The 16,893-nt window shown below is 44.9% G+C and overlaps 1 protein-coding gene across 3 annotated transcripts in view; it reads right to left on the bottom strand.

The window, feature by feature from the left end:
* The window catches only part of LOC147110357 (cytochrome P450 3A9-like), a 65,871-nt gene that overhangs the window by 29,000 nt on the left and 19,978 nt on the right, over positions 1 to 16,893 (bottom strand). For all 3 annotated transcript variants that reach the window (XM_086000288.1, XM_086000287.1, XM_086000289.1), the window contains exons 4-8: positions 16,547 to 16,646; positions 12,103 to 12,216; positions 7,660 to 7,748; positions 4,538 to 4,686; positions 3,195 to 3,322 (exon numbers count right to left, since the gene is read on the bottom strand). In XM_086000288.1, the coding sequence (XP_085856414.1) occupies positions 3,195 to 3,322; positions 4,538 to 4,686; positions 7,660 to 7,748; positions 12,103 to 12,216; positions 16,547 to 16,646 (580 nt within the window). The remainder of the gene's footprint in view (positions 1 to 3,194; positions 3,323 to 4,537; positions 4,687 to 7,659; positions 7,749 to 12,102; positions 12,217 to 16,546; positions 16,647 to 16,893) is intronic.

Below are 16,893 nucleotides of genomic sequence, written 5' to 3'. Positions count from 1 at the left end.
AGCGCTTGGAAGTGGCTTGAGAGCACCTTGCTGCGCTTTAGGGGGCCATGGGGACCCGTTTCTGCACTGGCAGTCCTACTCAGAAATACTTCCATGAAGATCTGGTTTCTCTGTTCAACTGATGGCCAACGCTCCTCAAGAAATGTCATTCTCTTATGAGCACTCACCATGTTTTCCGTACCCTGGCGAGTTATCTCCTCCATGGAGGTTGCCAACCTTTCCACGGTGATGCGTTCATGCGCCAATGACTCCACAAAGGCTCTGCTCATGGTCGTTATGGACTCCTCCATTCGCTCCACACTCGCAGCGACCCTGGAGTCAAAACCTGCCAGAGACTCCTGCATCTGTGCATGGAGATCCATCATCTCTTCTCTTGCGGATGGACCCAGAGCTGAGCTGAGCTGGCAGAGTCCTGCGCCCTCCGACGAGGACTCTCCACTGCTGTCCCTGTCTCCAGAATCTGCTGAGGCTCACTTGTGAGCTGTGAAACACCATGTGACAACACTACTCTATGTCCCGAAGGTCCCCCCGAGGTGCGAGTGCCTGCGCTGGTGCTGGGTGCGCTTACTTCTGCTGACGCTGCGCCCTCAGAGGTTGGAGCTTCCTCTGAGGAGTCTGGCTGCACAGCCTCTTCCTCCTCCAGTGAGGACGGGGGCTCTGGATGCTACTGTGGGGGAGTAAAAGAAGGAGTTAGAGATGTAATGCCAAGGTTCTTCTGGTGACTCCCAGCGAGTTGGCATCTGCTGACACCTGCATCCATGCAGCATTGGTCTCAGTGGGAGGCGTCTTCCTCCCTGACCTAGGGAAGAGGACCTCCCTGTGGGCCCTAACCCCATCCAATAATGCCTGCAGTGAAGCCTCGTCGAATCTGGAGGCAGCTCGGGGTCTGGCACTGCCCACAGCTGCTGCAGGCTCCTCTGCCATCCTGTAAGGTTCGTTTGGAAGCCTTCAGAGGATGCCGTGCTTGCTATGGACCTTGAAAGCACCACGAATGATGACATCATACTGTAGGGATTTCTGACACGAATTGGACAATTAGCAAGGCTTCCCACATGCTGGGAATTAATTGGCCACTTGAGGGAAAATTGCGTGGAGCTGGCTGACACTGTGTGTCAGAAACCCCACATTCGGGGAAATCCGACCATTCCCTACACAAGCCGAAAAATCGGGGCCATAGATCCTGAAATTCCCGAGGGGTGGAAAGGAGGAAGTAGAGAGGGGCCAGACTCAGAATTCACCCCGCTCTCTAGTTGGGGAAAGAGTGGTCGAGTCTTCCACCCATTCAGACATGCTCAAAGACTGCTCTGGGAAATGTCAGAGGGAGTTCCTGATCTACGCCGGTTATTCTGCCCATTACATTTTCCCTAGGCCCAATGGAATTCAAGTCAGCCGATTATGGACCTAGTAAAGGCCCCGAGACTCGCTGAGAGAAAGGTAATCAATCCCACAAGGCTCGCCATTCTAACCCTGTGGGGAGAAGACAAAAATCCAAGAACCTTAAATCTTTGGCCTTCAAGGTTTGCCTGCTCCCCCGACTGGTGCAGCAGAGCCTGTAGTCAGGCAGAGCCACTCATGGTGACTATATAAATTACTCCATCCCCTACAATGGGACAGGGTCATCACTGATGGCCGTGGGTGGCCAGCGGGAGTCCCCACTACTCCACTCTGCTGGTGCTGGAGTAGGGACCCTGGAATTCCACGACACAGAAGATCACTCAGCTCAGCACAGCTGCATTGGTTCTCAGACCTAACAATTTAGTCCCATCCGCAACAGCCTTTTAAAATTCTATTTTTAAATATTTAACCACTTCCCTATTAGAAGCGGTTATAGATTCTGCTTCTGGTCGGGCTTTCTGCATCCTATCAATCCTCTGCATGAAAATAATTTTGCCTAATTGCTCACATGGTTTCCGATTTATGCCCTCGAGTTACCAACTCACCAACTAGTGGAAAGGTTTTCCCCCCGTTTACCTCAACAACATTTTGAATCTGATCTCCTCTGAACTGTCTGTATTCCAGTGAAAGAGACATTTTCTTGTGTCTCTCCTCATAGCTAAAACCCCTCATCCCCGATTTATCTTCCTAATGAAGCTCTCCTGTACCCTCGCCATAGTCGGTTAAACAAGTCAAGGACACAGTTATTCCATTTTGGGCAGGCTGCAATAAATGGAGATTCTTGCTCTTGGATCAATTTAACCAACTTTACTTTGAATACAAGATGCTCAACATGACAAACCACCTCCAGTAATGCTGCTCCTCTCCTGCACAGTCACTGACAGGCACTTCTCCCAACATTTAATTAGCTACAACTCTGCTGTAAAGGTGGCCTCAGTATTGGACGACACCCTCTAATCCAATTTAGCTGCAAGAATATCTTTGCCTCAAACAGTCAGTGCTGTCCATCAACTAAATCAATTCCGGTTTTGCTCTGGACATTTAATGGAGCACAAAGTACAAACGGGTAGTGCACCACCACCACACCTGGTGTCAAACAGATTACACACTACAGCTGTCAATCGTAAAACAACTTTGGAAAGGCTAGGGAACAGTTAGAGGCCTTCACTTACATACAATACAATAATAAGATTTCTAATCAACATCAATACAGACCAAGAGAAAAGATCAGGACTACTTTCATTCACACCAAGAATACTGGTATAGTCTCCTCTTCTGCTCCTCCTCATCCTCCCTCCTCACCCTACCCATCTTTAATCAGGTCTTCTATTCACCGATCATCTAGTACCTCTTACTACTTGGTCCCTATTTCTGAAGAAAATACACAGCCTAAAACACCACGGGGTAGAATTTCCGCAGACTTCTCCTGATCGCCCACTGTCACCTTGGCCAAAGACTGGCGGAAGCCTGGGATAGAGAGCGAATGTAGTCGTCATCCCCGCCGTTTCCACATTACAGCGGGAGATGGTGAACCCCAGCAGCAATCCCAGGCATGCGACTGTAGGGCTGGATCCAACCAGATTGAACACTTAAACCGCACACCTGGCTAGCAAACTTCAACAACTGCAAAATGACACAATATTCCCCAGGTACCCGTCCCTTCTAATTATACCAATATTGTTATAGCCATTTCCTTTCTAGTTATGAGAATAAGGCGGTGAAGGATAGTCAGTGTTGCGGGAGAGCGGAAGAACAGGTGCAGGAACCTGAACCGTTTCAATGGTTAGTTTAACACTCACGGTGTGCACTCCTTTTTGTCTCTTTGCCTTCAAACCCGTCAAAACACTCATGAAAAAGTCATTCACATCTCTAGGCATCATGCTGAAACCAAGTTTTACCATGATTGGAAGAAAGGCAGGAAAAATCACTGGAAAAAAAGATAAAATCAAAAATCAAACAGATGACCAATAGCCATAGCCCTGTAGACACAGGGAAGGAAGGAAAGGAGAGAGAGAAAGAGAGAGAGACAGAGATGCATTTCAATAGCGCCTTTCACAACCTCAGGAAGTCCCAAAGCGCTTTACAACCAATGAAGTATTTTTGAAACGAAATCACTGTTGTGATGTAGGAAACCCGGCAGACAATTTGCGCACAGCAAGGTCCCATAAACAGCAATGTGATAATGAACAGAAACTGTTTTAGTGATGCTGGTTGAGGGATAAATATTGGACAAGAAACTAGGAGAACTCCACTGTCCTTCTTCTAAATATGCCATGGGATCTTTTCATCCCCCACCACCACCACCACCCTCCCCCTGCACCCCCGAGAGAACAGACGCGGCCTCAGTTTAATGTTTCATCTGAAAGACGGCACCTCCGACAGTTAAACGCTCCCTCAGTACTGCATGAAGTGTCAGTCTGGATTAAGTGCTCAAACCTCTGGAGTGGGACTTGAACCCACAACCTTCTGACTCAGAGGCAAGCGTGCTACCCATCGAGACTGATTCTGAACTTCTATAGACCTTGCTCCTGACAATGTTTCCATTTTATTCCCCCTCTTACCAAGCCTTAAAGTTTACAGCATAGGAGGAGGCCATTCGGCCCATGTTTGTGCCAGCTCCTTGCTAGAGCAATCCAAGACTAATCCCACTACCCTGATCTCTTCACATGGTCCTGTATCTTCCTCGGCTTCAAATATTTATCCATTTTCTGCTTAAAAAGGGGTTATGATCTCTGCTTCAAACCACCCCTTCACACCCTGTTCTCGTCATGTTTGGGGCACAGTGGGTAAAAATGGGACTGAAAAATTATCAGTAAGCATTGAGCAAACGATGAAGAAAAGCCACCTGGCAATCAAATTGTGGAATTAGAGTGATGGTTCACAGACAAAACTCATTGGACCAGATCTTGCTGTAGCAGGACATCCAAGGGCATCAGCCGTTAGTTAGCCTTGCTCCTGCATCATTTAGCTCAAAAAAAATTTCCTCACAAGTTGCTGGAAGTGTGAGCAGATAACGGCATAGCGAGGGAAACAGGGCAACTGGGGCCCGAGTGAACAGGGCATCTCCTTAATCAAAGGGACGCAAAAAGAAAAAAATTACCCTAGCTCAACTAAAAGAAAACAAATATTTTGAATCACTTACAAACAAAGATAAATGCAGGGTGGAAGAAGCTGAATTTTACAAGTTTGAGGACCTTGCTGATAAACAGGTCATTGGGGTTGTTGATGGAGTCGACATCCACGCTGAATGCAGTGCTGGTGACCACATCCATGCTGTACATTCCGAAGATACTGGCAGAAGAGAAATGATTAACAGCTGAGAAAGAAAATCTTTTGCCAACTGATAGCTGAGGCACAGTTAAAGCATTGCATAGAATTTACATCACAGAAACAGGCCATTCGGCCCAACTGGTCTATGCCGGTGTTTATGCTCCACATGAGCCTCCTCCCACCCCTCTTCATCTCATCAGCATATCCTTCTATTCCTTTCTCCCTCATGTGTTTATCCAACTTCCCCTCAAATGCATCTATGCTATTCGCCTCAACTACTCCTTGTGGTAGCAAGTTCCACATTCTTACCACTCTTTGGGTAATGACTATTCTCTCAAATTTCCTATTGAATTTATTGGTTACTATCATATTTATAGCCCCCTAGTGTTAGTTTCCCCCGCAAGTGGAAAGATCTTATCCACGTTTACCCTGTCAAACGCCTTCATAATTTTAAAGACCCCTAATAGGTCACTCCTCCTCAGCCTTCTTTTTTCTAGAGAAATTGAGCCCCAGCTTTCTCCTGATAAGCACAACCTCTCAGTTCTGGTATCATCCTTGTAAATCTTTTTCTGCTCCTTCTCCAGTGACTATTTCTGTCTTATAATATGTTGATGTTGTTCGGATTAAAATCAATATACAGAGTGAAACATTCAGCCACTGTGACCGGGTTTCTGCTTGGACTGGAACAAGGTCCAAAGGGTGAGAATCTACCGAGGAGTCTTGGAGGGGAGATATTCAAACTCCCTGTCCTTAGCTTTTAAACAGAGGAAAATGGAAACACAAAAAGGTTGTCTCCACTCAATTCAAATGGTATTTTAAAAATAGATGCAGGCACAATGTGTTGGAATATGGAGTAGGGCCCAATAGAGGTGGAGGTGGGGGGGGGGGGTTGCGGGATGGTGGGGAAAGAAAATCAGTGGAACCGTCACAACACGTCATTCCCACAGATCCCTCAGAACAGCTCGAAGTGACATTGGTGAAATCTAGCGAGCAATTCATCCATATTCTTGGCCATCACTGTTACCCAAGGGAGTAGAAAAACCAAAAATAGAATGATTTAAATTCCTCAGAAGAATAAAATACAAGGGTATTTGAGATTAAAATTCATAATGAAGGTACTAGAAAGGCTGGCTGTAATTAAAGCTGATAAGTCATCAGGACCAGATGGGATGCATCCTAGGATGCGGAGGGAAGTTAAGGAGGAAATCGTGGAGGTACTGGCCATAATTTTCCAATCCTCGTTAGATTATGGGGTGGTGCCAGAGGACTGGAGAATTGCAAATGTTACACCCTTGTTCAAAAAAGGGTACAAGGATAAACCCAGCAACTACAGGCCAGTCAGTTTAACCTCGATAGTGGGGAAGCTTTTAGAAATGATAATCAGGGACAAAGTTAACAGTCACTTGGATAAGTGTGGATTAATTAAGAAAAGCCAGCACGGATTTGTTAAAGGCGAATCGTGTTTAACTAACTTGATTGAGTTGTTTTGATGAGGGTTGATGAGGGTATTGCGGTTGACGTGGTGTACATGGACCTCCAAAAGACATTTGATAGTGTGCCACATAATAGGCTTGCCAGCAAAGTTGAAGCCCATGGAATAAAAGGGACAGTGGCAACATGGACAGTGACAGGAAACAGAGTAGTGGTGAACTGTTGTTTTTCAGACTGGAGGAAGGTATTCCCCAGGGGTCGGTACTAGGACCACTGCTTTTCTTGATTATATATTAATGACTTGGACTTGGGTGCACAGGGCACAATTTCAAAATTTGCCGATGACACAACTTGGAACTTTAGTGAACACTCAGGAGGATAGTGATAGACTTCAAGAAGACAGACAGGCTGGTGAAATGGGCGGACTCTTGTACTTATAGATTGTCCTGTGTCAGCCAGTTATACCTGCTTCTGGGCTGGTTGAAATGGGACATACTAACTTCTCATTGCAGCTCAAACATACAGCACAGAAAAATGAGAAAAGCGATACATTTTGGTAGAAAGAACAAGTAGAGGCAATATAAACTAAAGGGTACAACCCTAAAGGGGGTGCATGAACAGAGAGACCCGGGGGTATATGTGCACAAATTGTTGAAGGTGGCAGGGCAGGTTGAGAAGGCGGTTAAAAAAGCATACGGGATCCTGGGCTTCATAGAGGCAGGGAAGTGATGATGAACCTTTATAAAACACTGGTTCAGCCTCAACTGGAGTATTGTGTCCAATTCTGGGCACCGCACTTTAGGAAGGATGTGAAGGCCTTAGAGGGTGCAGAAAAGATTTACAAGAATGATTCCACAGATGAGGGCCTTCAGTTACGTGGATAGACTAGAGTAGCTGATGTGGATCTCCTTAGAGCAGAGAAGGTTGAGAGGGGATTTGATAGGTGTTCAAAATCATGAGGGGTCTAAACAGAGTAGATAGAGAGAAACTGTTCCCATTGGCGGAAGGGTCGAGAACCAGAGGACACAGATTTAAGGTGATTGGCAAAAGAACCAAAGGCGACTTGAGCAAAAACATTTTTACGCAGCGAGTGGTTAGGATCTGGAATGCACTACCTGAAAGGGTGGTGGAGGCAGACTCAAGCATGGCTTTCAAAAAAGAATTGGATAAGTACCTGAAGGAAAAAAATTTGCATGGCTACAGGGAAAGGGCAGGGGAGTGGGACTTGCTGAAGTGCTCTTGCAGAGAGCCGGCATAATGGGCTGAATGGCCTCCTTCTGTGCTGTAACCATTCTATGATATGTGGTTGTCCAGTATGGAAGCTGTATGTTTATCAGCTGCAATGAGAAGTTAGTATGTCCCGTCTCAACCAGCCCAGAAGCAGGTATAACTGGCTGACACAGGACGATCTATAAGTACATGAAGAGTCAGCGAGAGTCACGCTCCTCCCGAGAACAGTGTGAATTAGAAGGTCCTTGGAGCAAAGTGAAAATGATTTGATGGGATAGGAAAGGTTTGTGGTGGAGGAACGCGGATCCGTAATCAGACAAACAAATTACTCACTCCTTCATGTCGACAGGTTCATTCAGCTTTGCTTTCTTTTCTGCAAATTTCACAAGATTTTCTGAATAGTGATTGATTATTGGACACATCTGGGGAGGGAAAAAAAGGGCAACCAAAGTAAGGGATGTACACAAAGCTGGCCTGGACCCAAACATGGTTGTACATATTCCGGGGGTTTTCATCACATGACCTCCTGTCTCCAACTGCCCCGCCCCCACACTCTGGCCATTGGTCGCTTGACATGTCCATCCTCGTGGGGCATCACCTTCGAGGCCAATCAGAAAGTGAATAGACTCTTCATTCCCAGATTGGATATTCTTCACCGTCAGTTGAACAGCATATTAACCGATGTCCAAACATTTTTATAAACTAGCAAAACAAAGTGTTCAAAGTAAATTCACTTTTTTTTTTTTAAATGAACACCATGATTTTTTTCGTTTGGGTTGCTCGCCGCAGTGTCCTGGAGATTAGTCTCGAATTCCTGGAGACTTCAGGGCAATCCTGGAGGATTGGCAACTCTAGACCCAAATGATTTGGAATCACACTGAAATTTAGTGAATTCCTTCTTTTAAAAAAAACTCTTGCTTGCACTGATGTATCCATACTGGCCACCTCAACAAATTCTTGGTCAGGAGTGAGTGGATCTTCTCTCTTAGAAAATGGCTGACCTCACTCTGGAATCAGAAGCAGACAGACCAGGCCTATGATAATATGGATAGCAGGCAATTAGGCCTTTAGAAGTTAAAGTACAAAGTTTAACACAATTAATAAGACCTTGAAATACAACCTGTTAACATCTTCCAAGGTGATCAGTCTCTGATTGTCTTACTTTCACTTGAGCGTGTACAGTTCCACTCCGTGAACATTCTAATAATCTAGAAGCCATTCTTTTCGGTCCCCTCTACAAACTCCGTTCCCTAGCCACTGACTCCATCCCTCTCCCTAACATCTGTCTGAGGCTGAACCACACTGTTCGCAACCTTGGTGTCATACTTGACCCTGAAATGAGTTTCCAACCACATATCCGCAGAATAACAAAGACCACCTCTGTAACATTGCCTGTCTGCACCCTTGCCTCACCCCATCCGCTGCTGAAACCCTCATCCATGCCTTTGTTACCTCTAGACTTGACTACTCCAACGCACTCCTGGCTGGCCTCCCACATTCCACCCTACGTAAACTTGAGGTCATCCAAAACTCGGCTGCCCATGTCCTAACTCGCACCAAGTCTTGTTCGCCCATCTCCCGTGCTCGCTGACCTACACTGGCTCCCGGTTAAGCAGCGCCTCGATTTCAAAATTCTCATCCTTGTTTTCAAATCCCTCCATGGTCTCGGCCCTTCCTATCTCTCTAATCTCCTTCAGCCCCACAACCCCCCAGAGATATCTGCGCTCCTCTAATTCTGCCCTCTTGAGCATTCCTGATTAATCGCTCAACATTTGGTAGCAATGCCTTCTGTTGCCTAGGCCCTAAGCTCTGGAATTCCCTGCCTAAACCCCTCTGCCTCTCCACCTCCCTCTCCTCCTTTAAAACGCTGCTTAAAACCTACCTCTTTTACCAAGCTTTTGGTCACTTGCCCTAATTTATCCTTATGTAGCTCAGTGTCAAATTTTTTGTCTCGAAATACTCCGGTGCAGCGCCTGGAGACATTTTACTACATTAAAGGTGCTATATAAATACAAATTGTTGTTGTTGTAGGTCTTCCTTATATACATGAAAAAGACAGGCTGGAGAGAGGCCAAGGAGGGAAAATGCACCACGGTCACAATCACCGAGGATGCCATTTGTGATCTTGTTTAAGGCCGTTTCAGTGCTGTGGCGGGGCAGAAACCTAATCAAGGAGACTCAAACATCGAGCTATGGAAAGAGGAGCACGGATTTGGGAAGAGACTACACAATGGAGGACTCGGGATGTTGATCATAAAGTGAAAGTTTGCAAGGAGAGGGGGGTCCAGGGTTGTTGTTATTGTTGATTTTGTTTGGCGCAGGTGCATGATGACAGCAGTTTTTAAACAAGATTGGGAGGGGCGGGGTGAGGATAAAAGCATTATCTGAGAAGGAGCGAATTACAATGTCAACTAGCATGGGAGCCAGAAAAGGAAGTTGGGTGGTCAGCAATTAGTGGGAATTGGGTCAAGGGAGCAGGAGGTGGGTCTCATGGATGAGATGAACTTGGAGAGGACTCAAGGGGAGATGGGAGGGAAACTAGAAACAGACTAGGTTCAGGACTAATGTGTGGATGGGGGTGGGGTGAAGCAGAGACAGTTAAATGGACGATCTCAATCTTAGTGACAAAGTAGGCCATGACCTCCTCGGACTTGGAGGGGAGGATGTAGAGGCAGGGAAAAGGGGTTTAAGGAGAAGGCTGGGAGTGGAGAAAGAATCCAGGGGTTATCTTTGTTCTCCAGGATGATTCTGGAGTAGCGAGTGGTTTTACTCTCTACTGTACCTCACTCTCCTCCGCTAAATCTTCCCAGCACTTCAGAATTATCTTGGCAGGCAAAGACAACCCAAGGCTCCTTCATCCCCCAAACAGAAACTGTCTTCTCACACCCCTTTCCCAGCCCCCTCATCAACACCAAGTGTGAAGAACCCCTGCAGTTCATCTGTGAGACCAGCTGTAAACTCCTTCAAAACTCAACCATGCCTAAGCTGTCTTATGCCAAACCCCACTTGCCGATCTACACTAGCTGCGTCTCCCAACGCAAAAGTCTTATCCACATCTTCAAATCCCGCCATGGCCTCGTCTGCCTTACATCCCTTCCAATAGACCAACTCTGGCCTTCTGACTATTCCTCCCTCGCTTAACCCACCCAAAGGGCAAGAGCCTTTAGCCACCTCAGTCGTACCCTCTGGATGTTTCTGCCTTGAAATATTTTAAGGACCAGTTTTTTGGTCAATCTTTCAGGTACCTCTCCAATCATGGATTTACAGCTGATCCTTGTTAATTTTTCCTCTATAAAACATCATAAAATGCTCCATAACAATGCAAGTCTCTGTTAGAGTAAACAGACGGTAGGATCTGCTGAGACTGATAAGATTACCAATATTTAGCTGCCCCATCTGAACCTCTCCACCACTTCAACTACATGCAAGAGAAGTACTTTTGCAGGCTTCCATTTTATAATAGGGCTTTCTACATAAACATTGCATTCTTAACAATTGGGCAGCTAAAGATTGAAACCTTGGCTCGTATTTTCCGATCCCTACGAGCTGTGTATACACCCGTAGGAGCCTCGCAAGTGCAGATTTCAGGCATGCGAAGCGCACGCGCTGAAAACCGGCACTTCCAATCCATCAAGAATCCTCTTGACAAATCCTCTGTCTGCCCTGGAGATGGGCTTCCGCGGGTGGCGAGTTCTGCTTTCTGCAGAACCTCCACCCGCTGAAAACCTTTAAAAATCTTACGCCTGGTAAAAGCATGTATAAGGCCTGCTTTAACCAGCAAAAAAGTAAAAAAAATTCACCCATTTATAATTTAAAACCTTTTAAAAAAAGGTTTATTTTTAGCTCTGTAAAAAACTTAATTATTTTCAAAAACTTAAATTTTTGTTTAAAATATTTAATTTTAAAGACATGATTTAAACTAATGTTTTATAGTGTGTTTTTTGAGTGATCCCCATTCATACATTTGACAGGTCTAAGCTGAGAGACCGGTCAATAGTATGAAGGGTGGTTCCCTTCTTCCATTGGTTCCCCCGGCCCACATGATCCACGGGGCGCTTGCGAACAGCCTGCGCCCCTGGGATTCCTGGGGCGCAGCACGCACCAGGAGAGGCTCAGGAGCAGGAATGTCCAGACCTCCGGAGCCCTCTGGTAAGGGTGTAGATTTTTTCCAGATCGGAGGCATCCGCATGCAGTAGCCGTCTAGTAAAGCCTGTCCTTGGAGCATTCCAAGTAAGGAAGCATTCATTCCTTCATGTTATCTTATGTTTTATAGGATATGTTTAGGAAGGCCTGGAGAGTGAGGTACTGTTATCTCTAATGAGGTAGAACAGATGTCCGTTAGGCGAAGACAAAGACTACGATTGATGGGAGGCCTTTCAGGGGAACAAGAATAGTTAGGAAAGAGGGTGTCTTATATAAAAGGAAGACATAAAGCCTACATTGTTAGAACGTCCTCGGAGCGGAACTGGACACGCTCAAGTGAAGGCAAGACAATCAGAGTCTGATCACCTTGGAACCTTGTAGATGTTAACAGGTTGTATTTCAATGTCTAATTCACTGTTAAACTTTGGGAGCAACTACAATACAAGAAGTTGAAATACAGTGTATCAGCATCTACTCCCTCACCCTCATAAGAAGTCAACTAGTATTGGATGATTTTGCATCTAAGTCACGTGTACATACCTAACCTTACACATCACAAGTACAAGCACAGACAGAGGATTCAGAGTTGGGGGGGGGGGGGGGGGTGCAGCTGGTGGCGATGGGGGTCCTTACCTCTTTCAGTCTCCCGCTGGTGAAGGCTGGCGAAAGCACAGTTCTGATTCTCTTCCACTGTTCATCTGGGACAAGCATGACAGAGTCCTCAAATGGCCCATTCAGGCCAAAGTCCTAAAGAAAAAGTATGAAGACTGAACATCTAGTTTTCTTATTTAATTACATACTGGGTTCAATGACATTACTTCATAAACTGATCTCTTCTAAAACCGTATAGAATGTGTTCAGGCTGCTTGGGGGAGGGGGGGGGTGGCGGCGGCGGGTGGGTCGGATGGGACAAAAGCAATTGGACCCCACAGGACAAGGGCAAAAAGCGGCAAGTTCTCAGTGCGGTTTCTCTCGCCCCAAGGGTTACTAAAATGCGTCCAACACCATTTTGGATCAGGCAATATTGCAGCATCCATCGCGACTGCCTAAAACAGGCGCTGCACACGTTAGGAGGGGCCTAATCCCTGTTTCAGAACCAATTACGGAAATTGGCCAGTGCTGACTCACATGCTCTGGGCCTCAGTTTTTTGGCTCCTTACGCAGCCTAGCCAGAGATCCCTAAGTGGACTGTTGGGAGGCCGCCAACAAACAGGTACTTTTCTTGTTGCAACTTATGTTATTGTAGAGCCAGGAGGAACAGGAGTGCACCTTCCGCCTCCACAACAACACTGCCAGCCCACCGCCCCCCCGCTCACCCCCCTTCTTCCCCCTCCCTCCACTAACTACCCAAGAGTCACTGCTGGAGTCGTAGGCAGTCCATTTTAGTATTCAGCAAACTGGCATCGGCAGCTCGCCGGAATTATTCCGATGAAGCCCGAGGCCCAACTCGGGACGAGCCTCTGAACACCTCGCCTATTTCAGATCCAAAAACAGGGCTAGCAGAAATCTGTAATTCTCTCCCCCAAAAGGCTATGGATGCTGGGACAATTAAAAGACTGAGAGCGATAGTTAAGTAAAGGTATCAAGGGATAATGGTGAAGGGATAATTACTAGTCCTAGCTTCGGGCTACCCCGGATCAGGCATATTCCCCAGACGTTCACCATCAACTAAAGTTAGAGATAGCCGAATCCTATAAGACGCTTAATTGGGTCTAAAGGTCCAAACTATCTCTCCCTAAAGGAAAGGAACGACTTGAAGATGTTACCGTCCTCCAGATAGCACTTTTAATAAGTTTAACTAGACTGTAACCTTCCGGATATTATGAGGGGCCAGAATATGCCCCCAGAATTCTGCAACCCCTCACCAAAGAATATACAGAGTTTGAGTTCGCAAGTTTGATTCATAAGTAGTCTGAGACAATTCTAAAAAAATATATAGATTTATTAAAGAACCGACATGTAGTTAACAGCTGGTGATTCAGTCGCAACAATAACAGTTCAAAAACAAATAGCTTACAATTCTTCTCAGAGATCCTTATTCTCAAATCTTAACTTCATTACATTTTTACATTTCTACTTCTTATTCTTAATCCAGGATATCCACCAAAATCGAAATACCTTGATTACCCGAGATTCAGTTGTAGGCTTACAGAGTGGTTCTCTGAAGCGGAGAATCGCTTGCCCCTTCCAGCAACTTCTGTCTTTCTATTTGAAAATTCTATTGTTTTATACCCTTTTTTCAGTGGTATATCCTTTGACGTTTTCTGCTGATGTAAGCTAATTATCTCTAGTCATCTTTCTGTTGACTTCTTTCTATTCTTACTGTCAATTCAGCTGTTAGCTTGCAGAATTCTGTCTGCTGTGTAGGTGTTCAAAACTTATCAAAAAACAGTTATAACAGATGTATCTATTTGATGCCATTTTTACAAAGGACTTCTATTCAATTCTTAAATCACCTTAGCTGGTTGTAAGCAGACTTCGCGACTCCTATGTGTTCCAAGTTCAATACAAAAACCATGTGATTGCTTGGTGCATCTATTGATGTCATAGCTACAAAGTCTTCTGTTTGTATCTTTTTACAACATGTAAATTAAAAACACTTCAACCGAGTACTTAATTGTTTTCCTAGCCATCTCAATAGGTTGTACTACAGACTTATGTCTCCTGTCTTTCATTTGATGTCATATTTATGAAGGCATATGGTTTGTTAATGTTCTGTGTTTCTGTTTCCCAACATGTTGGTTTAGAACACCTTAACATTATACCATTGTGCTCTTTCATGTGCCTGTTTAGGAAGTGTTGTTTAAAACAATTCAACTGGGTAAATCTTATTGTGTTCCTTCCAAAGCTCAGACTTTCTGGAAGCTCCAATGGTTTGCTTCAATAGGGCCATTGTTTCAGTGTCAACAACCAATTCCCATTTCAAAAGCTTGTATGGTGTTTACAGCTTTGTGTTAACAACTCATCTCATCTCAAAGCCTGTATTCGGTTTACAGCCTGTGTCATTGAGGCTTTTAGATTTTTAAACTCAGTTTGTCATGTTTTAATAATGTCAGAATTCCGTTCATAGGATCGTGTATTTTTCTGAATAGGTATGGTTCATTCCTTTACAATGGAGCCAAGGCGGATAAATGGAGTGGAGGTGCGGATGAGCCATGATGTGACTGAATGGTGGAGCAGACTCAAGGAGCTGAATGGCCTACTCTGATCCAATGTTCTCGTTTTCCTAATCCATTTCTACCCCTATGTGCCATTGTACAAGAGGTTGCCAGAGTGAGTCACTGGCCGCATAGGGAGGTCAGGTTTGCATATTGAGCTGTGTCATCATCCCACCATGGGATTCTAGGTTGGTATGTTTCTTCCATCGATCTACTGTGCACATCAACAGTTCCTTAATGATGAATACCTGTTCATTGCAGAGTTTAGATTTTAGAGCTTAATCTCTCCCTCTCCCCCCCCACCACTCACATCACCATTTCTCTGGACAGTGGCTGTACGGAGTGTGGAACATTGTTGACTATGGTCACAGATAATGCATAAAGTGTGTATATTTAAGAATTGCTTTACTCTGCTCTTGTCATCTGTACCAAAGTGAACATTTCTTGTTCCTCTAAACAGTCTGCTTAACAAATATCCAGAGTTGTGATCATTCTGCAGCTGCTCCCCACAGTCTGAATTATTCCCTTTGGCACCAAGGGTTCTAGGGCACAACTTCACATCAAATAATCCCACACTCCACAAAATTATTCAAATCCCATTTTTCTCTTTTATAAAAAAAATTCCATGCTCTAAATGGGATACCTCACAGTAATCCTGGAATATTTCACATGGCAGAAATATTCAACACTAAACTGCATTCCTCAAATTGTCCACATCAATGAAACAGGAGTACAAGGAGGAAGAGAAAGAGACAGAAAGGAGGAGAAGAATTAGGAGGAGGAGTGGGATAATAATGAGGCGGCAAATAACCTGCAGTTGTATAACAGACACAGCTGCTCAACTCTGTTAGGACTTGTTGTCTATTGGGTCATTTTTGTTTGCAAAGAGCAGATGGGATATTAGATATACACAAACAAGCTGAAGCGCTCCATTTCAATAGATGATTTCCATTATATGCAACATGTACAGTGTGAATAAAAATCATGAATTAGTATGCACACATCATGAGTTGCACACAACCCTCCAAACTCCACAGCAAAAATAAAATCAACTCGAGTGTTCTTGTATGCATCAAGTTGTTTCACGTCATGGGATCCATCACCTCCTGCTAAAGCTATTTTCCATTTCACCCTTAATGAAATTACACGCTTCAAATCCCAACTCTCAGTGGGTTGTAAAATATAAAATGGGCATTTCACTCTCTCGCTCCCACTCCCCACTCCTCAAAGAAGAAAAGTCTAGTGCCAGGTCTCCATAACGACATCAGTGATTAGGGCTCTTCAGAGTGGGCAGGATATAATTCCTTTTTTAATCAATCCCTCTGCTGTGTAACACAAACCAGCATGTGGAAATCGAGTCAGAATTCAAGACAATTACACACTGCTCTACAAGGTGAGGGGTGTAAGTTCCAGGCAACAAGTCAGATTAAGCTTGAGCTAGATACACCTTCTACTCTACTTCAACAATATGGTTCAGCCCAAACCTCCAAAGGGCAACCGTGGACAAGCAACCACTGGGAATTTGGTACAAACCAGAGGTAGTGGTAGGACACTAACTCGCAGCAACAGCCCATTGGCTTGAATGTTGGGTCCCCTCCCCCACAAAATTGGCAATGGATTATGTCATCTGTTCGTGGGGTCTTCACACACATCAACCCTGCACAGAGAAAGATCACTACTCTTTATACCAAAACATACTCTTCTCCACCCTCAAGCAGTTTTTGTTTGATAAGCCTGACCTTTACCCATCATGAGATCGGAACATCAGATGGAGAAAACACAGGGACCAACCTACATTCCAGCTGAACCATCAAAGCTAATCTAAATAGTGAGATAAAGGGAAAGAAAACAAGGGCATATTGTAGTAGTGAGAAAAAGTAGTAAATTGCAAATAGCCTTCAGTGCACGTCGATACTTACCCGCCTGTTGGTGAACAAAGTGTAAAACTCTTTTATGAAGATGGTTTTAATCAGGTCAGTATCCATGATGGAGAGAATGGGCAGCCGCCCATCAAAAGTCCTAAAGGAAGACACACAAGTGTTAAGAGAGTGAATCGGGGCCTTAGAAAGAGTCTAGTGTCTGACTAGGAGAGGCCTGGGCAAACCCCACTAATCCAGAGTTGTGATCATTTCAACAACTTTGGGGTCCTCTTGACGACCAGGTCTTCACCACTGCAATGATATCACACTAGTATTTGTAGACATTTCCTTACTTTATGTAATGGCCAATGTCTCAAATTGCAGTATATAATCCAGGCTGCAGTAAC

The sequence above is a fragment of the Somniosus microcephalus genome, chromosome 11, assembly GCF_052327205.1.
Source record: "Somniosus microcephalus isolate GS21.2 chromosome 11, FLI_Smic_1.0, whole genome shotgun sequence".
Classification (NCBI taxonomy): Eukaryota; Metazoa; Chordata; class Chondrichthyes; order Squaliformes; family Somniosidae; genus Somniosus; species Somniosus microcephalus.
The sequence above is the reverse complement of the archived record's forward strand: the minus strand, read 5'-3'. Positions and strand labels throughout refer to the sequence as shown.